This window comes from Mastomys coucha, unplaced genomic scaffold, assembly GCF_008632895.1.
Source record: "Mastomys coucha isolate ucsf_1 unplaced genomic scaffold, UCSF_Mcou_1 pScaffold5, whole genome shotgun sequence".
Lineage (NCBI taxonomy): Eukaryota > Metazoa > Chordata > Mammalia > Rodentia > Muridae > Mastomys > Mastomys coucha.
In genome coordinates, this window is record NW_022196911.1 from 65284692 (window position 1) to 65312087 (window position 27396).

A 27396-nucleotide genomic window follows, 5' to 3' on the forward strand; every position below is an offset into this window, starting at 1 on the left:
CCGAGGTTAGCCAGGTCTCCATGTTTGCCGTAGGGCCTCTCTACTTGTGCGCCTAGTTCCTTTCCCATTATCCGGGTTCCTGCCAGCAGTGAAGGAGTTAACACTGCCAAGGCACCCCCCCCATTCTGGCTCCTAGCTCCCTCCCTCCCTCCCCCTGCTTCCTCTCTCCTCCTCTCTCCCCTTCCCTCCTCGGCTCCGCGGCTACATCGGCCGCTGCCATCTCCAACCCCCCCCACCCCACTCCCCCGCCACGGCCCCTAGCCCCTGCCCGGTTGGCAAGACCCCTGCATACCCCGGGGCTTCCCGAAATCCAGTTCCCCTCCCCCACCCCAGCTCATGCCCCAGCCCCAGAACTCCGGGGCTGCCAGCCCCCTGTGCCCCTGCCCCTCCTGAGAATCGGGGTGTGCTCCTCAAGCCCCCTCCCCTCCACTGGGGAGCCCCTTTTAGGGTCCCCCCTCCCTTCCACGCTCCCCTACCCTTCTCTTCTCCAACCTTCTCCTTCCCCTCTCACCCCTCCCCCCATCCTGGCCCCCCCTGCAAAAGTGGGGTGCGGAGGGGGGAGGGGTGAGAACCCACCGAGGGGAGGAACAAAACTCCAATGAAGTCAGAGCCCCCTACTCGCCGCCGCGGCCAGGCCCCCCAACATGGACTGTCTCTGTATAGTGACAACCAAGGTAAGCATGATGGGGGAGCAGTGGGGAGGGGGAATAGGTAATGAATTTGTGAAGAAGGGTTAGGTAGGCCTTATCTAGGGCTGCAGGCGCTGGAGTGAGAGACTCTGAAGTAAGATGTATTAGAGGGGTCACAATTTAGTTTTGGGGTTCACATCTGAGAAAACTGGATTTGGCCACAGGTGCCTTCTGGAGTGATCATTTTGTACCTATAAAGAAATAGAGAATTTGGTGTTTGGGGTGGTTTGGTGGGCTTTGGTGTTCACCAGCAAGGTTTCGAGGGCCATTTATTTAAGGAGAAGCCTGCCTGCCTCACATGGGAGTTCTGCTCATATATGTGGGAAGGTGGGCTATGTGAGTGTGCTGGGGGGAGGGTTGTCTTCCTTCCTGGGCAAAAAAGCTCATTTCCAGATGCTGACCAATTTGGGGAGGTCTCTTGGCATGAGGGTAAAGGTTACTGGTTGTGAGTGTCTGGCTTGTCTGTGAGTGTCAACTGGCAGGTAAGGGTGGGCCTTCAGGTAATAGAACATCTTATGCTAGACATGTTTGGGGTGCTCCTGATTTCAGGGAATTGTACATTTAGGGTCTAGTTATGTGGAATAGAGTGATCTGGGAGCTGTCAGAGGACTGAGGCCTGATATGGCCTTACCTGAGAGAATGGACCAGGTGGGATTAGGATTTGGGGTACTCCCATAGGAGCTAGAAGGTTGCAACAGCTGAGGTCGCCATCTCCTAAGAAGGATGAGAGGTTTGGGGTAGGAGGATAGAAAAGAAGGAGTTGAGGACCATGTGGGTGGTACAAAATTTGGGGGTAGCCCAGGCAGGTGCCCAGTATTCCCATCTCCCACATTTTATCTAGCCCTGGTCAAGAGAACAGAAGAACAGATGCAAGGGGCCGGTGGGGACGGGGTTGGGGGGAGCATGTTATCTTGACTCTTGGGAGGGAGGACTCCTGGATCTCAGGGCCTCTGGAGGCTTGTGAGGTCAAGAGGCCATGGGGGTAAAAAGGTGTAGGAAGAGGGCAGGACTGGCGGAGCTATAGGATCCATACAAGGGTACAAGGGTGTCCCTGTGGTCAAAGCCTGGAAAGAGTGGGAGATCTGGGATGGAAGCCCAAGCAGCTTAGGTCGTTTGCTCCCAGACTCTGGGACTGGCAAGCTGGATGCCTGGTGTGTGGAGGGAGGCTTGGGCGGGTGGCAGGCAGCTGGGGGTTGGGGGGTGGGACAGGAAGTGGGGGCCGGGGGAGGCGGGGTCCGGGTGAGTCACAGGCTGGGGAGGGGGTTATATTTAGTGGGAACTGCAGCTTCTTATGGGAGGAAGCTGAGGACACACATGTTCCTTGCCACAAACTCACACATGTGTATACACATGCATTGTGCACGTGTGGACATGGTTAGAGACTAGGGACTGAAGACGTTAGGTCTGTATCCCTCCCCCCATCTACAGGGATGCCTGTTTTTTCCTGGTCTGTGGGTCATGGGCTTTCTTCCAGGTTGCTGTTTCTCTCATCCCCTGTAGTTTTCAGTAGATTTTTGTGCCTCAGCTCTTTCTGGCCCTCTTTCAGTCAGTGTCTGCCTGTGCTCTGTGTGTCTCCTGTCCTTAGGCCTTAGCAACCTAGCTGTTATCACCTTTGTACAGATGTATCTAGGAAGCCCATTGGAATGTGTGGGTTCTCCTCCTAATGCATGAACACATGAAATCCAGTAAGGGTGGGAGGCTCGGTGGCACTGGTAACTATTTATTCATTTCTCTGCTCCAAATCCCTTATGTGTTCGACCGAGAGCACATAATTGAGCAACCCTGAAGGTAGGAGGCATGCAGAGACAATCATGCATTCGGGTCTTCCTGAGATTTGGAGACCCAGGTTTGCCATATTCATTGGCCAGAAACTTGTCAGCCTCAGGATGGAGGGACTCCAACTCCCATAAGGCCTTGAGGTGCAAGATCCTTCAATGGTAGAGTGTGGTTGTCCATAGGACTGTTGGGAGTTGTGGTTCCTCTCTATCCAGGCCAGTGGAGGGTGGCCCAGGAGAAACCAGCAGGGGGCACATGGCTTCTGCCCTCCGAAAAGGCTGGGGAGTGGGATTAGGAGTGCTCAGCCTTTGTAGTCACTGAGCTCTCCTGGTCTGTTTGATAGCCCTCCCATCTTTCGTTACTTGTATTTATAAATTGCTGCAGTAATTTAGGGAACATTTTTGAATACTTAATATGCGCTCAGCTCTGTGCTCCGTGGAAACTCTGCTTTACAGCTATCACTGAATCTTATTCGGTACCTAGATCTCTGCCAGTATCTCTGAGCAGCTTTCTCCCACTCCGCCCCCGTCCCTCCCCCTTCTCCCCGCGCTGCTGCCGCAGTTGCCATGGTAACCAGCGACGACTGAAGTTGCGTGGCGGACTTGAGGGCAGGGCGAGGGTGGCGGAGGGCGGAGCAGAACAAATGGAGGCTGGGGGGAAAGTAGGGAAAAAATAGGGGCATTTAGCCAGGGCCCTGGAGACGAAGTGGTTAAGCCCTCTGGGTGGTCCTTATTGGGCAAAGCTAAGATGCTGGGGGCGGGGCAATGTGTCCAATAGCTTCATTCATTGGTTGGCAGAGGCGTGGCGGAAGGATAGTGTGGGCGAGGCCGGGGGAGCAAATGGGCGGGAAGCGGAGGGAGGCGTGGTTTCATGGACCAAGTGGGCGGAGTCGGCTTACTCTATCGGAGGAGGCGGGCAACAACCCTAGGGAAGGGGAGGGACTAGGTTGCCAGACCAAAACGAGGGCGGGGCTGACCCGGAGGGGCGGGGTGTGGTTCTTGTATGGAAAGGAGACCCGGTTCGTGTGGCCTAAGTCCCAGTAAACGCGGGATGCGGGGGTCTTTGGAAAGGAGAATCCGTGGGTTGGAGATATGACGTCTCAATTTTCCTAAGATGGAGGCCTGTTCAGATTTCATCAGAGTTACCCTCCTACCTCAGCTCTATGTTCCAGGGAGACAGTTGCTAGGCAACGGCAAAGTCCTTGATTGCAGCGTTGCCAGGCAACGGGGAAACGGAAAATGGAGGGAAAAAGGAAATGGGGGATGAAAGAGGGTCTTGATAGTTTATAGTGTCTACTGGTGGAGAAGCAGGGCCTATGTATTTTCAAGACTAAAAAGAAAATTTGAGTTCAAGCCCGTTCTGCATTGGTTCTTTCTGAGGACCCATGCATTTTATTTAGGTAGGAAACTAGGACATTGAGGGGGGTTTATTTTAGGGGCTTACCTAACAGAGACCAATAAGTACAGGGAGGCCAATAAGTGCAGGGTTGAGATGCTAGAGAGGCCATTAACGCCTTTTGCCCTGGGTGGGAATTTTATATTCTGTAGACAGCTGATTTGGGGAGAACCCTCATGAGGGGTGAACATTCGCTGGGAGGATCTCTGGGAGAGAGGTTTGCAAGATCAGGAATTTGGGAAAGGATAGAAGACTGAAAGGATGTGGGGCAATTTAGGGTATTCTGAAAGATTTGTGGGCCACTGTAAATTGTAGTCCAGATCATTGGTGAAATTATTCTTTTGAGACAGGGTCTCACTCTGTATCCAGGCTTGCCTGGAACTCACAGAGACCAGCCTGCCTCTACTTCCCTAGTGCTAACGTTAAAGACATGCAGCACCATGCCTAGCCTGCAGCTTTATTTCACCCCTTTGGGTGTAGAGAAGATATATTGGGAGCAAACCTTCTAACAAAAATGTAGCTCAGAATCACAGAAAGGATGTTAAAATGGGGTAGAGGGAGCACCAGAAAATAAATAATTTAATAATTTGAGGGGTAAAGAAAAGGATAGTAAATTTATACCGGTAGCCCCAGAACTTGGGAGGTGGGAAAGTGGAGGCAGGAGGATCAGGAGTTCTCAAAGTCACCCTCAGCTACATAAAGAGTTTGGGGCTGCTGGGCAGTGGTAGCGCGTATGCCTTTAATCCCAGCACTTGGGAGGCAGAGGCAGGCAGATTGCTGAGTTCGAGGCCAGCTTGGTCTACAGAGTGAGTTTCAGGACAGCCAGGGCTACACAGAGAAACCCTGACTTGAAAAACAAAAAAAACAACAAAAAAAGTTTGGGGTCAGTCTGTGTTACATTGAGACTCCAGCCTCAGAGAGAGAGAGAGAAAGAGGGAGAGAGAGAAAAAGAGAGAGAGAGAGACAGAGAGAGAGACAGAGAGAGAGACAGAGAGAGAGACAGAGAGACTGGAGCTGTCAAGACGTGGATAAAGGCACTTACTGTCAAGCCTGATAACCTTAGTTGGATCCTTGTAACTCATGTGATAGGAGAGAACCAACCCTTAAAATTGTTCTCTGACCTCTCCATGCATACTGTGTAGCACACACAGCACAAATAAAGGTAATAAAAATTTAAGTAAAAGATAATTCTTAATATAGGGCAAGTTTGGGAACAATGTGAAGAAACTGCAATGGAATTTGGGGAGTTTGCTTTAAGGCAAATTAAATAATACTCAAAATTGTGTGAGGTTTTGGGGTTGGTATCTTAGAAGGTCCAGCATATCATTCAGTTTAGTGATTTGGATGAGGAAACTCCAAACAAATTTGAGGAAGGTTTATTTGGATGTTTGTGTTAGCCAAGGGTAATACATTAATGTTAAGGTCTTTAGTGGTGGACTTGGGGGACAGATAAAACTTCTAAAGGAAGCTGGGCAGCGGCGGCGCACGCCTTTAATCCTAGCACTTGGGAGGCAGAGGCAGGTGGATTTCTGAGTTCCAGGACAGCCTGATCTACAGAGTGAGTTCCAGGACAGCCAGAGCTATACAGAGAAACTCTGTTTCGAAAAACCAAAAAACCAAACCAAACCAAAACAAAAAACAAACAAAACAAAAACAACAAAAAGCCTTCTACAGGAATGATTTAAAGGGCATATGAATTTGGTTCTTTAAACTTGAAGAAGCACTGTCTAGTTATGGGACAGGGCTGGATGGGCTGCAGGGACTGTGCCAGAGATGCTTTGGAACCTTATGGGATGTTTACAGTAAAAAGGTTTAGGGTGGGGGCTTGTGAGACTCCTAGTATTCTCAGAAGTAATACAGAGAGATGCTGCTGCTTCCCCTGTGGTCTAGGAGTACAGTACTGATGAGATAGATACCCAGTGGGATTTTGTAATAGAAGGCCAGTGTTTTGGAGACGGTGGTGAATTAGGTGAAATAAGGGGTCCCTGAGAACCAGAGATGAGGTGCTAATTTTACAAGTGTCAGTATCTACAGAGGGGTCGAAACAGAAGTCTACGGTGGGAAGTTGAAGACAGTAGGGAAATAGTTGGAATCGAAAGAAGTTGGTAGCCAGGAGGGTCTCCCCTCACCCTTCTCTCCCATCATGACTCTCTCCCGTACTGCGCAGGCGCTGCCCCCCCTTTCCCTGGCCGCAGCCTCCTGTCGCCGCGGCCGCCGCAGCCCCCGCCCCCTCGGCCCCTCCCCCTCCCCAACCCAGCACCCTTGCTAACCTACCCATACCCTCCCCTTAGTCCCCCTCCCCTTCTTCATGTCGACTCGGAACAGATTCGCCTCCATGTGTCTCTGCGTGGTACGTGCCGCGGTACGGGATCCGGCTCGCTTCCCTCATCCCAGACCGCCCCCCCCAACCCCCCAATCTTAAGAGCTTCAAGTGCTGTTGCTCTTCCCTCTGCTTGTCGTGGGGTCTCTGGGTTTCAACTTCTTGAAAACAGGGGCAGTAGGTTGTACCTCTTGTTATCCACTTTAACCCACACCCCTCTAATTTTGGGGTGCAAGCCCCGGTTCCAGGTCATTCTGTGCAGCTGGGACTTTGAAGGTAGGGAGAAGGAACAACAGGGTCATCATCTGTGTCCCACCCTCAGGTCTTGTCCTTGCTTCAAGTCCTAATATATTGGGGGGTGCAGACTTGCCCCAGTAGCATAGAGTGCCAGTCAGGGCCCTGCATCCCAGTGGGTGATAGATGTGTCCTCCTTCCTGTTTGGTTTCAGCTGCTTTGTAATCCAGGACTGAGAGGGGTCGACCTCCCCAGCCCCGTGTTTGCAGTGTCAGAGTTGTTCTACTCTGCAGAGACCTGAGGGCTGTAAAATTCTGAGGACTGACCATAGGCCTTAACTCTTCCAGTTACATTTGAGTGGTCCTCATTCATTCAGTGGTCCTCAGTCTCCAAAGCTTTTTCTTTAGTGTCAGACATAAAAAGTCCCTCCCCACCATAAGGATGGAACAGGGAGATATGGGGATCACCATGATAAAAGATCTCCTTTGGTTCTTGTCTAGAATAAATGCTTGTCTCCCTTCGAGTCTCCATTTTTCTTTGGTGTGCCTGGCCGTTCCTCAGATTTAGAAGTTTCCTGTTAAGTGGGGTAACCATGAAGGGACATTGGATTCAGGTTCTCCCCAGTCTCCAAAACTTGGGAGGTGCAAGTTTTGCTCCTGCTTAATTCATTTTGCAGGGAATTCAGGGCAACTCCTATTGGCGTTTATTGCCTGGGGCATTACCCCTCAGCTTGTGCGGTGGTCAGAATAGACCTGCCCCTTCAGAACTGCTAATCCAAGACAGTTCAGCCTTCGAGTAGGGCTGTTATGTCCTTCTCTCCTTACTTTCCTCTCTTTCTTTTAGGGGGCAGGAGAGGGTTAAAATAGGGTTCTGGCTGGTCCTGAACTCTCCATGTAGCCATGGGTGACCTTGAACTTTTCAGCCCTCTGCATCTGCTTCCAGAGCCCAGAGAAATTTATGCATATACTACCAAGCAGGATCTTCTCCTCTATATTCTCCTTTCCCCATGCTACTGACACTTAGAGTTTAGCGTTTTCTAAATCTGTGATCCACATTTGGTGAGCCCCGTTTTCCTTCTTTAAGGCTCTTCAGACATGTAGATCGTTTTTGCTTGTTTATTTTGTTTATTTATTTATTGAGACAGCGTCTGGCTCTGTAACCCTACCTGGTCTGGAACTTTCTATAAGACCAGGGTGGCCTGGAATTCTCAGAGATCTGCTTGCCTCTGCCTCCCAAACACTGGAATTAAAGGCATGCACCATCATGATCAGGATGCTGCTTAACTCTAGGTGCCTCTGGGTTTGAGAGTCTTTTGTTGGCAGAACCACATGCTTTCCCTAATTCTCTTACTATATTCTTTTTTTGTTTGTTTGTTTTGTTTTGTTTTTTTGAGACAGGGTTTCTCTGTGTAGCCCTGGCTGTCCTGGAACTCACTCTGTAGACCAGGCTGGCCTCGAACTCAGAAATCTGCCTGCCTCTGCTTCCCAGATGCTGGGATTAAAGGCGTGCGCCACCACCGTCCGGCTCTTACTATATTCTTGATCAGAATTTTCAGAATCATACTCAGCATCAGACATCGACGGTTATACGCTTCCTTCTTAGTTTTGCTATGTCGCCCTCCAAATGCTGGTACTCTTACTTTCTCAGAGACCTTGGGAGGGAAATTCTGCCCGGGTGTACTAGGGGCTGGGAGACGTGCATCTGGTACTCTCTCCCTTCTTCTCTTGAGTCTGGAGTTTTGACAGTTCACCTTCTGTCCGTCAACTCTGAAGAGGAGGGCCCTAGAAGGGCACAGTAGAGGCAGATGTGGAAGGAGCCAAGCTGATTTACCGCCGTTTGCTGCTGCCTCTCTCTGACCCCCAGTTAATCTTATTTACTGATGTTGCCATTAAGCTGGTGTAGGAGGCTCTTGTTCTGGCGGCTGGCTAATTGGAAGTCATGTTGAGCCCTTTACCTCCAAAAGTCAGGGGGAGACCAGAAATTCAGTTTGAGCATTGTATTGTCGTTGTCCATCAGGGGGCCTGACACTCATTTCTGTATCCCGCTTCCCACCTGAGCTTCCTGCCTCCGTCCTCAGATTCCTCCCCCATTCCATCCCTCTTTAGTATATCCGGATTAGCTGGCTACCTTCTGGGGCCCCTTTGCTGAGTAACTGGCAGTGAGTGAGGCCAATGAAGGAAGAGTGGGACAGGTTTAGCCTTGTCCTGCTTAAGGGCTGCTGGGGCCAAGTACTTTCTAGCTGAAGTACCTGACTTCGGTTCCTGTTTCAGGCATGCAAGGTGCTGGAGAGCCAGTTGCTTATCGGGGAAAGGCTGCAGTGGGGAGGCTGGGGTGCTAAGGTAGGGTGGAGTGTGGGAGTGGGGGATGATGATGGAACAAAGAACTTGGAGATACATGAGGGTACAAGGGTCAACTGCCCGAACTCTTAAAAGGATGGAGTGGAAGATCAAAGCTTGCTTGGGAGAGGCATGAAGACAACGATGGGGGTGTGAGGTAGACTGCCCGAGCCATAGGATATGAGTCGGAAGTTGGAGGATGGGGCCTGGACTTGGGTAGAGATGAGAGGTGCTGAGGCCTTGGCTGGAGAGGGGGCTGTCGGGAGGGTGGAGAGAGGGGAGCCAATGGGCTGGAGGAGAGGGAGGGGGAGGAGTTGGTCAGGCCCCAGGGCCTTCCGCACTGCACTGCTCTGGGAAAAGAAGGCGGTCCGGGCGGGCGCCTGGAGCTAGAGGCCCTGGGCTGGCCCAGTGACGCTGCCTCGGTCCCCATCCCCAGAAATACCGCTACCAAGATGAAGACACGCCCCCTCTGGAACACAGCCCGGCCCACCTCCCCAACCAGGTAAACGCCCCCGAGCTGGTGCACGTGGCGGAGAGGAACTTGTCCCACCTCGAGGCCGTCCACGGGGTCGTGGGCCACGCCCACCTCTCCCCCCTCAAGGTAGGAGACCCTGGCGGCCCCCTCCCCAGTGCGGCCCTCGGAGCCTCGGAGCTGGAGCAATCCCCTAAGGGCCGGTAGGGCAAGAGCTATGGGGGAAAAAAGATGGGGTTGTCTGGAATCTGGGTCTTGGACTCCTGGGGTTGGGGTGGGGGTGTGTGCTTCTGGATTAGGGGTGGGGATAGACGCTGGAAACACTTTGGTCTCACAGAAGAGAAATAGGCTGGGAGTGGGCTAAAGCCAGAATGTATGCCTTTGCGTATGTTTGGTGTGCTGAGAGGGTGGATGGATCCCCCAAGAAGTGTCCCCAATGCTAGGGCTCTCTTCATTCCTCCACACCCCTAGCTCCCCCTTCAGTTTTCTGTGTCCAAAGCTCTGTTCCAAGCTCCTGGTGCCCTCATTTGCTCTTGTCCCTTTCCCCACCTCCTCCCCCAACCTCCGCCTCTGGGCCTGGCTCTGCCTGTTCCCGAGTCTCCAGCTCTTTCCATCTGGCTGGACTGAGACTTCAAGTCTTGGTCCTTTCTGCCTCTTCCTGTGCCCCAGTCTTTGCTCCCCTCCTGTGCACCCCCCCCTTTGCTGGCTGGCTGGCTGGTTCTTGATGCTGTCTCTCTCTTCCTCCCACGCATGCATCTCCTTCCCCCTCTCGCTGATCCCCAGCTCAGGCCTCTGTGGCCTGATCAATCCTCTCCTGGTTTGAGCAGTCGGTCCTCTCTGTCTGTCCTCCATCTCCCTATTTCTTTCCCAGTTTCCCCTGATCGTCTCTGTCTTTTTGCTTCCTGCGGGTCTCACCTCCATCCATACCTTCTTCCGGCATCCTGTCATCATTATATATGCCCACCTGTTTGTTCCCCTTCCCCTCCTCCTCTGTGCTTACATTATAGGGTTTTTTTTTTTTTTTTTAATCCTCTAGTCCGCAGAGGCCTTTTATTTCCCGGCCCAATTTCTCTCAGTCTCTTCTTTCAGGGATACAAGCTGTGAGACTGAGGATGATACTGGGGGTCCAGAAGCATGGGATGCTCTAGGAAGGGGGACCCTAGTTGGTGACATTTCACTAAGAATATGGGGGGGTGCTTATGAGCCAAGAGCTGAGGCAGGACAGTGGCTAAGGGAGGAGTTGGAGGAAGGTGGGAAGGGCAAAGGGCTTGCAGCATGGAGGGCCAGACTGTGGCACTGGGGCTACTCGCTAAGCTGCTTGAGACCAAGGAAAATGAAGCACAGGGGAATGGGAGCCGTGGGGAATATTTGTGTGCAAACCCCCGGCCTCAGGAAGTTAAAGAAGATTCCAGATGTCTTTTGCAAGATGGGACCATTATGTCTTGGGTGGGGAGGGGAACGAGGGTCGTGAAGGGGCAGTGGCACTACAGTGCTGGGGAGTATGGTACCAGAGTTCAGGGAGTGAGTGGCTGGAAGAGTGCCAGAGGAAGCCTCAGGTCAGGGCTTCAGCCAAGGGAGATGCCCCAATATCCCCAGAAAATGGCGAGTGGGTTGAAGGTGGAGGACTGAAACTGGGGGATAGACCCTTGAGGGGTCGAGGATGAGGTAAAGGAGAAGCATGAGGCTCTCTTTCTTTAGAAAAGTGGCAGGCGAGGGTAGGAGATGCTAGGGGACAGAGCTGAAGGCTGGTATGGAGACAGGAAAGGGGTGGAGAATGGAGATGGGGGTTGGGAGATTTTTGAAAACTGAAGGCTAGGGACAAGGATCTAGGGAGGGTGTGGGGTGAGAGCAGAGACAGAATAGTTAGGGAGGGGTTGGTTGGATGTGGAGAGAGGTTGTAGAATAAGGAGGGTCTGAGGCTGTGTGCCACGGAGGATGAAATTGTGGATGACTTCAGCAGCCAGTGACTATTGGCTAGACAACATCGCTTGCTTGGAGGAGAAAATGACAGTTGATTCATGGGTATGGAATCTATTAAGGGGCCTGAAATGGCTGGGAGTTTCTGGGCTTGAGAAATAGCAGTAAGAGAGAAGAGAGAGAGACCTTTATAGGAGAGGGAGAACTTAGGAAGGGGACTGGGAATCCTCATGCTGATCGGTTTCAAATACTTGTCTAAGGAGGAAATAGACTGGGGACCCCCGGAAGGAGTCTCTTGGCAGCCTCACCTCATTGCCATAGAGACGTGGCTTCGGTTGCCCTGGCAATTGGGGAAGCCCCTAGGACAATTCTAAAGCTGGCCCCGCCCTGCAGTTTAGCTAGAGACCCGGCTGGGCTGCGTTGAGGCCACTGACGTCAGGGACCAGGGCACGCCTCGCTTTAACCCTTTCCTTAATGAAGTGGGGGCAGGGAGGAGGGAGGCAGTAGAAGAGCAAGCTCGGTTCTGGATGCTTTTTACAGTTTCTTTTTCCTGATGGCCTTTGCGCTGCATAGGGTGAGGGGCTCTAAGCAGAGAGGAAGGCAGGTTTATTCAGGATGCACTGCGCCCACGCCCACGAATAGAATCCTCCTGGCCTCTTGGGTTGGCTAGCGGTAGGCGGGTCTAGAGTCTGAGAGATGGGACTCATCGAGTCCTTTGCTCTAGGGAGTCTGTCGTACCCTAGGCCACGCCCCCACCCGTTGTCCTGACTACCAGGCCTCCTGGAGGTGGGTCTCCCCAGGTCTTGGCTGGTCTTAGATACTGTTGCTAGGCAACCTGGTCCCTGGAGGAAGGGGTGGATTGGATGGCGGGTGGGTGAGAGAGAGGGAGGGACCAGAAGCTGGGGAAACCCCGGATTCTCATGGCGCAAGATTTAGAGCAAATGTATACCAAGGTGAGGGACAAATTTGGGGAAGGGTTATCAATATATCTGGATCATTGTGAAGGTATATAGCAGACAGGAAAGGGGCCGCAGAGGGGAAAGCAGGACTAGTGGGCCTGAACCCTGGGGTGTAATGCGTAGCGCGCAATGCATGTAACACCCCGTAGTGTTACATCCGGTGAGAAGCATCCCCTCCCAGCATGCCCCCCCTTTCCCACTCATTACCATCTGCTGTTCCCCTCTCCGTCTGGCTGTCTCTCTCTTCCCTCTTCTCATAACACCTCCTTAAACATACAGGGGCCTGGGGTGGGCAAAGGTGTGTGTGTGTGTGTGTGTGTGTGTACTCGAGTGTGCATGTTTGCCTGATGTAGACTGAGGTTGGGTCCTTGAGTTGCTCTGCAGGTGGCAGAGTGGGTTTGACTACGTAGCTAAAAGGGGAATCCAGATTGGTAGGGCCCACCTTTGGTACGGACTCCCTCTGGAGTCCAGGCTGAGACAGCCTTTTGTCTTCTGTCTCCTCTCACAGGCCAATTCTCCCCCTGTGATTGTCAACACGGACACCCTAGAAGCCCCAGGATATGTGAGTTGTTTAGATTTTGGGACTGGGGCCATAACAGTAGGGTCCGAGAGGTGGAGGGAGTGAATCCCTATATGGGGAGGGAGGGCCATGTTCTCCAGCTAGAATGTTTGTCTTACTGTTTCTATGTTTCTGCCCGTGCTGGAGTTGCAGGTGAACGGAACAGAGGGGGAGATGGAGTATGAGGAGATCACATTGGAAAGGGTGAGCGACAGCCTCCCCTCCCCTGAGCCACCCCCAGGTCCCTTGGCCCCGGGCTGGTGTTTCTCTTTTTGCGCCTGTGTTTCCTAGGTGTCCAGACTCTTACCTGTGTCCACGTGTGTTCTAGTTGCACCTTTTTGATCCTGTCCCGTTCCTGTTTCCCTTGATGGAACTGGGCAGTAAGGGGAGCTGACTCTCTTATCCTCTTTTTTTCCCAGGGTAACTCAGGTCTGGGCTTCAGCATCGCAGGTGGCACCGACAACCCACATATTGGTGACGACCCATCCATTTTTATCACCAAGATCATTCCTGGTGGGGCTGCAGCCCAGGATGGCCGCCTCAGGTGGGGAGAGAAGACGGGCTTGAGAAAGCTAGTACCCTGGAAAGGGAGGGCTGGGCAGTAGGAAGCTCCTGGCTCAGGCCCACGTTGCTGCTCCCAGGGTCAACGACAGCATCCTGTTTGTGAATGAAGTGGATGTCCGGGAGGTGACCCATTCAGCTGCGGTGGAGGCCCTCAAAGAGGCGGGCTCCATCGTTCGCCTTTACGTCATGCGCCGGAAACCCCCAGCTGAAAAGGTCATGGAGATCAAGCTCATCAAAGGGCCTAAAGGTAGTACTAGTGTCCCATTTAGCTCCCAATCATCCTGCTTCTCCCTGCCTCCAGGGCTCGCTCCCCAGGCCCAGGACAGCCATTTCTCCTCTCCCTCCCATCCAGGACTTGGCTTCAGCATCGCAGGGGGCGTTGGGAACCAGCACATCCCTGGAGATAATAGCATCTATGTAACAAAGATCATCGAAGGAGGTGCTGCCCACAAGGATGGCAGGTTGCAGATTGGAGACAAGATCCTGGCGGTGAGGACCTCAGTCATGTTTGTGGCCCAGACTCAGGTCTCCCTTGCAGGCCTGGGATCCTCACTGCATGACCATGTCTGTGTGCCATGGTCCATCTTTGGCTCTGTCTGAGCTTTGCTTCCCTTGACCCCAGGTCAACAGTGTGGGGCTAGAGGACGTCATGCACGAGGATGCTGTGGCAGCCCTGAAGAACACATATGACGTTGTGTACCTAAAGGTGGCCAAGCCCAGCAATGCCTACCTGAGTGACAGCTATGCTCCCCCAGACATCACAACCTGTGAGAGCCCTCCAAACCTCAAAGCTCCTCCTGACCCACCCTAGTAATTCCTAAGACATGTAGTCCCATGACAGCACCTCTGGCCTATTTCTGTGGAATGACCGCAACCTCTGACCCTTGTGATGGTTGGGGAGAAGGTGGAAAATTGATCATGGAGAAGCACTAGAAAGGATCATTGATGTTCTCCTGTCCATGGGACACAAGGCCCACTTGGTTTTATGGTTCTGATCAAATCCTCAAGAATAAGATAATTCTCACATTTCTTTAAAAGTGTAGTAATAGAGCTGGGTACGGTGGTGCACACCTTTAACCCCAGCACTTGGGAGGCAGAGACAGACAGATCTCTTGAGTCTGAGGCTAGCCTGATCTACAGAACAAGTTCCAGGACAGCCAGGGCTACATAGGAAAACCTTGTCTTTGTACCTTTCCTCCCCAACCCCAACAATTGTAGGAAAGAAACTGGATGTGATGGGATATACTTGTTTTTCCAGCACTTGGAAGATAGAGGCAGGAATATCGGGAATTCAGGGCTATCCTGGGCTACATAGCAAGTTTGAGGCCAGCCTGGGCTACTTGAGACTATGAGAAAATGGGGAAAAAAGAGGAGAGGACAAAGGGTTCACATTTATAAGAACAGTTTACATGCTTACAAAGAAAGACATTGTGAAAGAAGGAACACGGAGACCAGCTGTCCTCTGGAATAGACAGGCTTACATTTAGAACACCCTAGTTAGGTACCCATACATGGCAGCTCATTAAGAGGAAAACACTGTCACAGAATAAGGTTTGTTTGAGAAAAACTGAAGGTGACTGAATATTTGAAAACCTCTTAACATGATTCAATATATTAAGAAGTGAGAAGGATGGTCGTAGGGGCTTACATCTATAATTCTGGAGCCAGAGGCAGGAGGATTGGATGTTCCAGGCTAGCCTGGGCTACACAGTGAGATGAGAACCTGTCAAAAGAAAGAAGATCAAGTGTAGATGTGAAAGGCAATTAATTCTCAACATCTGTTTTCAAACAAAAACCTTCAGTAAGCCCAGGAGCAGAGGGTTCCGTGACACGAGCCACCAGCGACAGACCTTTCCCATGCGTAAATTCCAGCAGTGTGTCATCACTCCAGGAGTTAGGCAAGGAGGCTTTTTCCCGAGGCTAGCCCTCCCTGCCTTCCAGCACTTTCTCCATGTTGGTGCTGTCTCTTACCAGAAGAAAATTATTCCTGGAATTTCTAATAATCAGAAAAAATTACTTAGCCAGGCGGGGGTGGTGTACACCTTGAATCCTAGCACTTGGGAGGCAGAGGCTGGTGGATTCCTATGAGTTCAAGGCCAGCTTGGACTTTGGTTCCAGGATAGCCAGGGACATATAGAGAAACCCTGTCTTGAAAAACAAAAACAGACAAATGAACCAACAAACAAAATTTCTTATTTTTTCTTGCAATGGTGACAGGGATGGAGCCCAGGGCCTTGTGCTGAACAAGTGCTTGCCACTGAATTACACCCACAGGCCTCACAGCCCTGAATACTTTCTCCCCCAACCTTCCTCTCAGCAGAGTGAACATAGATTTATTTAACGAGAGTGGGAAAAAATTCTTCAGAGGGCTCCATTTCCTCTCCAACCCTTTTTTTTTTTTTTTTTTGAACAGGGCTTTTCTGTGTAGCCCCAGCTATTCCCTATGTAGGCCAGGCTGGCTTTAAACTTGTGCCAATTTACTCATGTTAGCATCCGGAGTGCTGGGATTACAGGTGTGTGTCACCACGCTTGGTTTTGGATTTTTTTTTTATTTATAGGTATCTTTTTGTTGTTGTTTCAACCCAAGATTTCTCTGTGTAGCCCTGACTCTCCTGAACTTACTATGTAGACCAGGCTGACTTCGAACTCAGCTTCCCAAGTGCTGGGATTAAAGATGTTTACCATCATGCCCCATTATACCAATTCTTTTTTTTTTTTTAATTAGAAAAGAAAGGGGCTTATTTACTTGCTTGTGTGTATTTGTGTGAGTATAGACATGCCATGGTGTGCTTGCAGGTCAAAGATGACTGGTGAAGGTCTGTTCTCATTCTATTGTGTGGGTTCTGGGGTTCAAACCAAGGTCATCAAACTTGGTAGCAAGCACCTTAAACCTGTTCGGCTGCCTCACCACCCCGTGACTGGTCTTGCTTTATTTTCTTCTTTTTTGTTTTTTGTTTTTTTTTTCAAGACAAGGTCTCACAAGTCAGCTCTGGCTGTCCTGGAACTATGTAGACCAGGCTGGGCCTTGAACTCCAAGAGATTCCTGTGCCTCAGCCCCCACGTCCTCCCAGTGCTGGGATCAAAGGTGTACAGCTTTGACTGAGACACAGTTGTGCTGGGATTTCAGGCTGTGCTGCCTGCCGTGCCCAGCCAGGCTTCTCCCCTTTCTTCCTTCTTTTGTAAGGCTTTTTTAAAGAGACGTCTTTACCTTGTTGCAGATGTGTGTGTACTTGCTCTGCTGGCATGTCTGTCCATGTCCCACTCATGTGGTCTGTGCCCATAGAAGTCAGAAGTGTGTTGAGGGCTCAGGTCCTCTGGGGCTAGGGTTAGAGGTGGTTGTGATCCACTATGTGGGTGCTAACAACTGAACCAGAGTCTTCTGAGAGAGCAGTAAGTACTCTGAACTGCTGTCTTTCCATCCCTGGTGTCTCTGTTTTCCAATGTTACATTTACTTATTCTTTTTGTTTTATTTGACTCAAAAGCAGTGTGATTCTCAACCAGGATCATTTTGCTAGGGTAAATTTGTCACGACATTTTGATTGTTATGGTTAGAATGGGGAACAGGAAAGGGATACCTTTGTCATTTGACAGAGATATAAATTTGACAAGAAATATAGTAAGTTAATGAAAAAAGGGGTTACATTTTTTTTTTTTTTTTTTTTTTTTTTGGAGACAGAGTCTCATTATATAGCTCTGGCTGGCCTGGAACTTGTATATAGACCAGTGGTTATAGAGACCAGACTGGGGCTGGAACTCACAGAGATCCACCTGCCTCTACCTCTTTAGTGCTGGGTCTACAGGTGGGTACCACTTTTATCCATTGAAAATGATGATACCCACCCTCCCCCAGCCCCCAAGTCAGGGTTTCTCTGCATAGCCCTGGCTGTCCTGGAACTCACTCTGTAGACCAGGCTGGCCTTACATTTAAGAGATTCACCTGCTTTTGCCTCCCAAATGCTGGGATTAAAGGTGTGCACCAACACCACCCAGCAAAAGTGACGAAGTTTTAAAGGGTATAAAACAATGTTTCTAGGTGGAAAAATTTAAAGCTACTTTTTTACATTTATTTAATGTGTGTGTCTCTGTGTGTGTGTTCACATGTGTGTGTGTGCTCACAGGCTCACATGTCATAGTGAGTATATAGAGATCGGAAGACCATTGGTGGGAGTTAGCTTTCTCCTCCCACCATGTGGGTGCTGGGGATTGAACTCAAGTTGTCAGGCTTGCTTGGCAGGAATCTTTATCCACTGAGCCTGTATAGAAAAGTCTTAATATGTAAAAGATCTCAACCTTCCTCACATTATACATCTTATGGAATACTAATCAGAATTTCAGAATTTATGTTGCATCTTAAAGTTCATTTGGAAAAATGTGTGGGAGAGTAGCTAAGACATCCTTTGGGGAAAGAATGAGATATTATTCCTTTATCAAATATGAAACATGCTTACACCATATTCAAATTTAATGGCACTATTTGTTTTTACTTTTTCTTTTTCTTTTTTTTTTTACTTTTATTTTATTTCTTTTTTTATTAGATATTTTATTTATATGTCATATGATTTCTCCTTTCCCAGTTTCCCCTCCAAAAAAAGAAAACAAAAAACAAAAAAAAAACCCAAAAAATAACAAGAACAAACTCCTGTTCCCTCTCCCCTCCCCCTGCTTGACACCCCACCCTCTCCCACTTACTGGCCTTGGCATTCCCCTACACTGGGGGCACAGAACCTTCACAGGGCCAAGGGCCTCTCCTCCCATTGATGACCGACTTGGCCATCCTCTACTATATACATGCTGCCAGAGCCATCAGTCCCACCATGGTTGGTGGTTTAGTTTACTTTTTCTTTTTGAGACAAAGTCTCACTCTAGCCAAGACTGCCCTTGAGCTGGTGGTAGTCCTCCTGCCTCAGCCTCCTGGGGCTGGGATTATGAGCGTGTATGATCATATCCAGCTTTCTGGTACTATTTTGTTGTTGTTTTGGGTTCTTGTTTGTTCATGAAATAGGGTTTCTCTGTGTAGTCCTGGCTGTTCTGGCACTTGCTCTATAGACCAAGCTGGCTTCGAACTCAGAGATCTTTCTGTCTCCAGAGTGCTGGGACTAAATGTGTGCACCATTACCATCTAGCCTCTGGTACTATTTCTGAACTTACCAAAATTAACTTAGGTTCCTTGGGAAAAGGGATGGTTTCCAGTCTTGGGCAAGAAGCAGAAGTCAAGAGACTGGAGGGGTGGAGTATACTTGTAATCATAAGGTTTGGGAGGCTGTTGTAGGGAGACTAAGATTTTAAGGGAAGCCTGGGCTACATAGAATCTGCCTCAAAAAAATTGGCTGGGAATGTGTTTAGTGGGTAGAGTGCTTTCCCAGTATACACGAAGTCTTGGATTTTATCCCCAGTGCTGGATAAAACTGGGTGTTATGGTACATTCTCCTAGTGATCAGGAGGGCAAGGTGAAGGATCAGAGATTCAAGATTGCACAGTGAGTTTGAGGCTAGCCTAGGCTATATGAGGCCCTGTTCTTCTTTTTTAAAAAATATTTATTTATTTATTTTATATATGTGAGTGCATTGTTGCTCTCTTCAGACACACCAGAAGAGGGAATGGGATCCCATTACTGGTGGCTGTGAGCCACCATATGGTTGCTGGGAATTGAACTCAGGACCTTCAGAAAAGCAGTTGGTGCTCTTAACTGCTGAGCGATATCTCCAGCCCCAAGGCCTTATTCTTTTTTTAATAGGGCTAGGGAGGTGGCTTAGGTGGCAAAGTGCTTGCTACACAAGCCTGAAGGCCAGAGTCTGGGTCCCCAACACTCACACAAAAAGCTGAGTGCTGCGGTGCACATCTGTTGTGCTGACTCTAAGGGGTGTGCAGAGACAGATGGATTGCTGGAGCTCACTGGCCAGCTAGCTTAGTCCAGTCTGTGAGTTCTAAATTCAGCTAGAGACCATGTCTCAAAAAGTGAGGTGGGGCTGGGCCTTGTGACATATGCATTTAATCCCAGCACTGGGGAGTCTGTTGAGTTCAAGGATAGCCTGGTCTACTTAGTGAGTTCCAGGACAGTCAGAGCTAGGTAGTGAAATCCTGTATATAAACAAACAAACAAATAAAAATTAAGATGGAGAATGATTTGGGGAAGACCCTTGAAGTCAACCTTTGACTTCCATTCTTATGCATGCACACACATGCGCGCACGCGCACACACACACACACACACACACACACACACACCACCACCACCACCATCACTACCATCACCAAACAACCAACCCAGAAAAAAATAAATACATAAATGTATAAGATAAAACATTAATATTATTGTTATACTAGAGGGCTCCATGGGAGTGACCCAGGATTATTAGTCACAGCAGCCATAGGAGTTATGTTGAAAAGGATTTTTGTGGCCTTATGTAATTTATTTTCTATGCAAACACATGAGGTCATAATAATGCCTTTCAAAAAAAAAGTCAGGAATCAGGCATGGCGGTGGATGCTTGTAGACCCAGGTACTCAAAAGTATGAAGTAGGGGGGTCGATTGAGCTCAGCCAATGCCTAAGGAACATAGTGAGATCCTTGGAAGTGAGAGACTTGAAAGTAAAACCAAAACCAAACTTGTTCAAACGGAATAGGGCTGGGGATCTGTCATGCGGTGAATGTACAGGCTGTTCAATGTCTGGGATCCCATCTTCATGACAAAATAATTTTCCCTTGTTACCTGGGGAGGGTGCTAGGTTACCCAGAGGCATACCATTGCTTCCTGGAAATGTAAATAAGGGAGAGAATCAATCATCCACCCCCTCTCTCCTGGGTAAGCTTATCACAGAGTAAGTGCAAGGTTGCCAGGCAGCAGTTCTTGTGCGTGTGTGGGTCTGTATGTTTTCTTACCTTTTTTTTTTTGTTTTGAGATAAGCTCTCATTATGTAGCTCGAGCTAGCTCCATAGTCGCCATGTAACCCGCACTGGCCTTCAGTTTGCAGCAGTGGGATAGTAGGCTCGAATACAACACTCAGCAGGTAGGAGAGTCCTTTGTAAAAGTCTTATTTATGATTGTACAACGTTAACACTTTGCAGTCTCTGTGAGCATCAGCCTTAGACACCATCCTGAATGCCTGCAAGGACAAGCATCCTGAATGCCTGTAGGAGGCTGGTAGAGCACATTGTAATGGGCAGATCAGACTGATGACCCCAGAACCTGCCAGCTCTAGAAAGACAGGCAGCCATTTCTTTTGAGACAGGGTCTTACTACATAGCCCAGGCTGGCCTGGAACTCACTGTGCTTCTGCTGCCCCAGTGGATTTAAAGTGTGGGTACCACACCCAGCAGACTTCACTGCATCCTGTGGGAGGCACAGGACTCCACCCTGGGTGAATATTTTCACATTGAATTTGGGCCTACTAAGCCTCTAGGACAAACCTGGGAAAACAAAAAAGGGGCCGAGACAAGGGCACAGACTAAGCAAGACCACGGGGAAATAAGCGGACTATACTAGCCCTCATAGAATGTGGGAAAATACTTTAGACAAATGACCCAATTTTAATAAAATGACCATCCAACCAACAAACAAAAACCACGAATGATTGGGCATAGGGAGAGGAATACTGTGGACTGAAAGACCAGAGAGACACTTTCTCCAGAAGGCAGTCTGAAAAACATGATGCTAATATTCCCTTGTCGTCCCCATTCCTGGCATACTAAAGACATACGACCTTCAGATCCTTGCCCTTTGATGTCACCTGTAAACTTCTGACCTCTGCTGCTGCGGGTCACCCACAAACCCTTTCGGCAGAATAACTCCAGCTGAGCCTGGCTCTGGGCTCCCTCTGGAGAGGATGGGTGGGTGGGTACCACCGTCAAAGCATTTTCATCTCATCCTCCATCTCCCCTCAGCATATTCTCAGCACCTGGATAATGAGATCAGTCATAGCAGCTACTTGGGCACCGACTACCCCACAGCCATGACCCCCACTTCCCCTCGGCGCTACTCCCCTGTGGCCAAGGACCTGCTTGGGGAGGAAGACATTCCCCGGGAACCAAGGAGAATCGTGATCCATCGGGGCTCCACCGGCCTGGGCTTCAACATTGTGGGCGGCGAGGACGGTGAAGGCATCTTCATCTCCTTCATCCTTGCTGGGGGTCCAGCCGACCTCAGTGGGGAGCTGCGGAAGGGGGACCAGATCCTGTCGGTGAGAGAGGCCTGTGCAAGGGTGTGCACTGCCCACCAAAGAGAGTCCTATGCTCTTGGGGAGGGGCTGGATGGGCTCAAGTCTGGTCCGGCTGGACCACTACCTGACTCACTCAGTCCCAAGGTTTATTGTCTTCCCATCCCAGGTGATAGCATCTTCTGCCCTTTCTAGGTCAATGGCGTTGACCTCCGCAATGCCAGTCACGAACAGGCTGCCATTGCCCTGAAGAATGCGGGTCAGACGGTCACGATTATTGCTCAGTATAAACCAGAAGGTACCACGACTAAGCTTCCCTACCTGGTTGGCCCTCAGCATTGTCTCTTTAGCTGACGGATGGTCTCAGTAGGGCTAGGGCGAGGGATGGTGGGCTGTGGCGTCAGGACGGGACAGAGTTTCAGAACCTTCTTGTCCTTCCTCAGAGTATAGTCGATTCGAGGCCAAGATCCATGATCTTCGGGAACAGCTTATGAATAGTAGCCTGGGCTCAGGGACTGCATCCCTGCGAAGCAACCCCAAGAGGGGCTTCTATATCAGGTAAGAAGCTTCCTGGGCATGGCTCTGGAGGCCTCCATGAACTTGTGTCCATCCCCCACACAGCTCCTTCCCTGAATCTTGCCCTTCTACTCTCCCACCCAGACGTGACACTTAGCCAAGGGTTCATAGACTTGGCTGTACACACTGGTCTTCTGGAGTATATCATCTGCTTGAAATCATAGCGCCTGCCCCAAATGTCTGAATTGCCTTCTAGGCCCCGGTCACCCAAGCACTTCCCGATGGCTCTCATGGTAGGACCTAAGGCCAGTCAATGTATGATGCAGCAGGCGTTTCTAACTCCCTCCCTCCCTCCTTCCCTCCCTCCCTCGTTGCCTAGGCTGAGTTTGAACCCCTGTGCTTTAATAATCCTCCTGCCATAGACTACAGGCACTTGTCACCATGCCCAGCTTTGGGATATTTTGAGTCTTCCTCCAGCTTGGCATCCTTGTGGGAAGCCTCTGTGGAAGGAGGGCAGCTCTTCTGTGCCCGCCTCCTGTCTTTCTTTCTTTCTACTTATCCTTCCACTCTCCCCGCCCCTGCGCTAGGGATTGAATCAGGGCTCCGTGCATGTTAGGCAGGCACTGAAACCACCGTTGAAAATCCACCTCAGCTCACCTCCTGACTGCTCAGTAGTGTTTGCTCCCTTCTCGGGGCCTCCTTCCTCATGAGTCCCCTTCTTGTCTCCTCACAAGGCATCAAGGTTTTGTCCCTCTCCTTCCCTGTCCCTCTCCCTCAACTGTTTTCTTTGTTCATGTGGCTGGTCTTATGTGTCCTCGGCTATCCAGGCATCTCTTAGAGCTGTGTGGCCTGGTGGGATGCCTTCTCAGAGGTCCCAACCATTCTGGCTGTTGCCTATAGGCCAGCTCCATTGGGTTGTCCACAGCCATGTCACAGCCAACATGTCCTAGACTCAGCTTGCTGTGTTTTTCCTGGATGCTTGTGTTACATGTCTTAGGGCCCACACCTAAGCGTTCCCTCCCCGTTGGAGGCTAGCAAGTGCCTGGGGTCATTCATTTCTCACTGCTGGACGATACTATATGGCTCTGGGGGTTTTTCTCTTCAGCTCCACTGCTTTTCTCTGCACCTTTGCCCTTGCAGAAACTTCCCAGAGCAGGCAGGGGATTGGTTTGTGTAGTTAGTTCATGCCTTGCTGCAGATCCCTTGTCCAGAATCTGACTGGTGCTCAGGGTGCCCGGGGCATCCTTCCTGGGGTCCACAGCCAGGCCCTGACCCACAGTTACTTGCGCTACAGGGCCCTGTTTGACTACGACAAGACCAAGGACTGCGGTTTCTTGAGCCAGGCCCTGAGCTTCCGCTTTGGGGATGTGCTTCATGTAATTGATGCTAGTGATGAAGAGTGGTGGCAAGCGCGGCGGGTCCACTCTGACAGTGAGACCGATGACATTGGCTTCATTCCCAGCAAACGGCGGTAAGGTTCCCAGGGCCCTGAAGCTTTCCTGATAGAGACGTCCAAGTCCACATGGTCCCCCAGGGTGGGCATTCAGTAGGGGACTCTTGGGAATCTGCTAGGCCTTGCCAGGGACCATGACTCTCCTCAACCTCTGGGAGAGAACTTCTCTCCTCCATGAGGGATGCAGGGCCCAGGTGCTACTGGAAGATGGGTGCACCTGGACCAGAGGGTGGGGACCTCACTGGGCATTTCCCTACTATTGCCTGCTCTTCCTCCATGTATCCCTAGGGTCGAGCGACGAGAGTGGTCAAGGTTAAAGGCCAAGGTAGGTGGAAGGTAGATGATGAACTTGGTGGGAAGTGGTAGGGGCAGCCTCTGAGCTAAATCCTGAGCCTACTGCAAGGATTGCTTTTTCTTCTAGGACTGGGGCTCCAGCTCTGGATCACAGGGTAGGTAGGGTTAATTGGAAAGCTGTGGGATGTGCTGAACATGGAGTTCCCTTGACATTCGTGGGGAAAGCAGGCGAGATGGTCTCCAGGTCACCTGCCCTGCAGAGCCCCTTGCAGATGCCCTGTCTCCTACCAGGTCGAGAAGACTCGGTTCTGAGCTATGAGACGGTGACGCAGATGGAAGGTGAGCCCTGGTCCCAGCCTCGGCCCTCCTGCCCGCCTGCTTTGCTGGCTGCCTGAGCCAAATCCTTTCTCCCCAGTGCACTATGCTCGCCCCATCATCATCCTTGGGCCCACCAAAGACCGTGCCAACGATGATCTTCTCTCCGAGTTCCCCGACAAGTTTGGATCCTGTGTCCCTCGTGAGTATGGATACCTTGGATCTCTATGGAGTTGGAGTTGGGGGACCCAAGGCTCACTTTGTCGGGGTTGTGACACTGGAGTAAAGCGAGACACAGATCCCTTTAGAGGAGGGGCTCTGTCCACCCACTTTTATGTCTGCAGGAGACAAGGCTGGGCCAGCGCCTGGCAGACCTCAGGGCGGCAGTTCTGTCCCACCTTCGTCTCAGTCTCCTTGAGTACTCTGGGGGGCTGGCTGCTAGAGGCTGGCATTAAAGGGGTGGTGGTTAGATCTTTGTGGGGCGGGATGACTTCTTGGCAGATACGACACGTCCTAAGCGGGAATATGAGATAGATGGCCGGGATTACCACTTTGTCTCCTCCCGGGAGAAAATGGAGAAGGACATTCAGGCGCACAAGTTCATTGAGGCTGGCCAGTACAACAGCCACCTCTACGGGACCAGTGTCCAGTCTGTGCGAGAGGTAGCAGAGCAGGTAAGAGCTGGTGGGCACCTCATCCTCTTCCTCCTGCCCACTCCTTACCCCATGGCCTCCTCCAGCTCTCTCTAACTCTTCTTTCTCTCTGTCTCTTTCCCTGCTGGGTCTGCACTCCGCTCCTCCACCTCCTTCTCCTCTTGGGCACCTCTGACCTGCTCTTCTGTGGCCCGCTCCCCTTGCTTCCTGACCCCTGCTCCCCACTGCCATCTGTCCCTGTCTCTCCTGCTTCTCCCTCCTCGCCCCATTTCTCTTCTCTTCCCGGGCTTTTGCCTTTGGTGGCTGTGCCTTCCCCAACTTGTTTCTTTCTTCCTCCCTGACTCCCTTCTGCTCCTCCCCTTCTTTTTTAATGGGGGGGGTCCCCCCGCTACCCTCTCTCCCATCCCTCCTTTATCCCCTTTTCCCTAACACTCTCCACACTGCCTGTCCTCCCTCTGTGGCTCTTTTCTCCATCTGCCTCCCCTCCCTCCCATCTGTCTCTCCCATTCCTTCCATCTGTCTGTCCTCTGTCCGTCCTCCCCTCCTCCTCCCTCCATCCTAATTCTGTTATCCTCTCCCTCCACTGGCTTTCCCTGCTGCCTGGCTCTGCCCTCTGCATTCCACCTCCACTGCCCCTCTCGCCTTTGCCCTGCTTTTTGTCTTTTTGGTTCCTCTCTCCCTTCTCCTACACTCTTGGTTTGCCTCCTTCCCGCCCTCCTGTGCTTGTCCTTCCATCTTCCTGTTCCCCCCAACCCCCTATTGGTCACTCTGTCCATTCCTCCTTCTCTTCTCTTGCCTACATGTCCTTTGGCATCTCTCACTTCCCCTTTGGCCAACCTCCCGCCCCCACCTTTCTATATTCTCCTTCTCTTCCTGGCACCTCTGTCTGTCCTTTCCTGCTACCTGCTGGTCCCCCCCTCCGCCTACCCTGCCTGCCCCCAGGGGAAGCACTGCATCCTCGATGTCTCAGCCAATGCCGTGCGGCGGCTGCAGGCGGCCCACCTGCACCCTATCGCCATCTTCATCCGTCCCCGCTCCCTGGAGAATGTGCTGTGAGTATGGTCCTGGGGGCTTCCCCTCTGCTCCCTCCACCTGTGACCCTGGGCTCTCAAGGCCCCCACCTTGATCTGTCCTCTCAGAACCCTGGACAGCAACTCCCACAGTGTTCAAAGAGCTGCATTGAGAGTTTGAGAGTCAGGGCTTGAAACAATGGCGGGCCTTTCCCCCTTCTCCCTTGGGTTAGGCAGGCCTACAGTTCTCAGTAGCCCCCCTGGATGTACACAGGCTGGGGCAAACCAGAACCTCAGAGGCAGTTGGGAGTCAATCTGGATTCCTTCTATGGGGATAAAGGTTGGAAGGATGAGTTCCAGAGGTCCTGGATGGGGTGGGTTGCTGTGAGCTCATCTGTAGCCCCAGAGGGTATCAGAAATTATATTGTTCGCTGTGTGCTTCAACTATGAAAGAAGTTGCAACTTAGCCTGCCGGGAAGGAGGTAAAAATGCAGAGAGGGGGCTACCCCTCACATCTGTGTCTCTCTCCCTCTTGACAGAGAGATCAATAAGCGGATCACAGAAGAGCAAGCCCGGAAAGCCTTCGACAGAGCCACGAAGCTGGAGCAGGAGTTTACAGAGTGCTTCTCAGGTGAGAGGCCAGCCGGTTCCATGAGCCCCCGAGTGCAGGGTGTACTGAGATTTCATGGAGCTGCCCTTCTGGGTGTGGCTGGTGTGGGAAGAGGGATCCATGACCCCTGGCTGAAGGAGTGGGACGTGCTCCTTGCTTTGGGCTCCTTGGTCACGTGTCTTTGGGACCTTGGCCTCACTTGCTGCTCCACCCAACTTGCAGCCATCGTAGAGGGCGACAGCTTTGAAGAGATCTATCACAAAGTGAAACGTGTCATCGAAGACCTCTCAGGCCCCTACATCTGGGTCCCAGCCCGAGAGAGACTCTGATTCCTGCCCTGGCTTGGCCTGGACTCACCCTGCCCTAACCACCTGGGCCCTTGGTCTGGACTGAATAGCCCAAGCCCTTCGTACCCCAGCCTCCTTTCCCGCCCTTCTTATTTATTTCCTTTCTGACTGGATCGAGCCCATTGGAGGGGGGACACTCCTCTCTGCATGTATCCCTGCACCCCAGATCAGGGCCCCTAGACCCCAGGAAACTGGGGTCGGGGGGTGGAGCCGGGCTCCTGGTTCCGAGCCCTTGCTCCTTAGGACCCCTACCCCTGCCCGCCCCCATGCACACACAGACCCACTGGGGGCCTCTGCCCTCCCCATTTTCTCCCACACACATTCCAGAAGTCAGGGCCCCCTCTCAAGGAGTACCCGCTGTAGGGATGCAGGGCCACAGGCTTCCGCGCTCTCCTGAGGCAGGGGCTGGGGTCACCCCTGCCCCACCATAACTCCCCACACCGTTTGAGTTCTCATTTATTTTCTCCATTTTTTTCTTCTCAAAGGTGGTTTTTGGGGGGAGAAGTAAGGGGGTTCTCCCGAGGGTCCCCCCATCTTTCACACACCTCCCACCTTTTTTTCTTTGCCGGTTTGCATGAGTGGAAGGTCTAACTGTGGCTTTTTTTTTTTCTGGGATTTATTTTATTTTAATTCATTTTATTTTTTTGGGGAAAAGGGGAGGGATGGGTCTAGGGAGTGGGAAATATGGGAGGGGGTGGGGGGCAAGGGGTCAGGGGTTGGGTGTCCGGGAGCCAGGGGAGGACAGGAAATGCTGCCGCCTTCTGCAATTTATTTATTTTTTCTTTTGAGAGAGTGAAAGGAAGAGACAGACACTTGAAACCC

The 27396-nt window shown here is 51.2% G+C and overlaps 1 protein-coding gene across 9 annotated transcripts; it reads left to right on the forward strand.

Moving 5' to 3' along the window:
- Positions 1-120: 120 nt before the first annotated feature.
- Dlg4 (discs large MAGUK scaffold protein 4) lies at positions 121-27396 on the forward strand. Of its 9 annotated transcripts, none has more exons than XM_031354717.1 (20): positions 133-674; positions 9187-9351; positions 12607-12660; positions 12811-12861; positions 13077-13201; positions 13299-13468; positions 13574-13710; positions 13844-13988; positions 21105-21400; positions 21572-21674; positions 21820-21934; positions 23187-23363; positions 23634-23670; positions 23767-23794; positions 23931-23978; positions 24055-24156; positions 24456-24628; positions 25550-25659; positions 26157-26248; positions 26450-27396. In XM_031354717.1, the coding sequence occupies exons 1-20, from the start codon at positions 645-647 to the stop codon at positions 26554-26556; spliced, it is 2265 nt and encodes a 754-aa protein (XP_031210577.1). In that variant the 5' UTR covers positions 133-644; the 3' UTR covers positions 26557-27396. The 9 variants fall into 9 exon arrangements, 8 of the variants coding, with proteins under 8 accessions (XP_031210577.1, XP_031210576.1, XP_031210584.1 ...); XM_031354716.1 differs by having other exon boundaries at positions 138-674; positions 12802-12861; XM_031354719.1 differs by having other exon boundaries at positions 142-674; positions 9187-9252.

Coding starts and splice junctions, on each gene's coding strand:
- Dlg4 (XM_031354716.1), top strand. CDS start 645: ATGGACTGTCTCTGTATAGTGACAACCAAG. Junction 21,401..21,571: donor AGGGGGACCAGATCCTGTCG/GTGAGAGAGGCC, acceptor TGCCCTTTCTAG/GTCAATGGCGTTGACCTCCG. Junction 23,671..23,766: donor GGTCAAGGTTAAAGGCCAAG/GTAGGTGGAAGG, acceptor TTTTTCTTCTAG/GACTGGGGCTCCAGCTCTGG.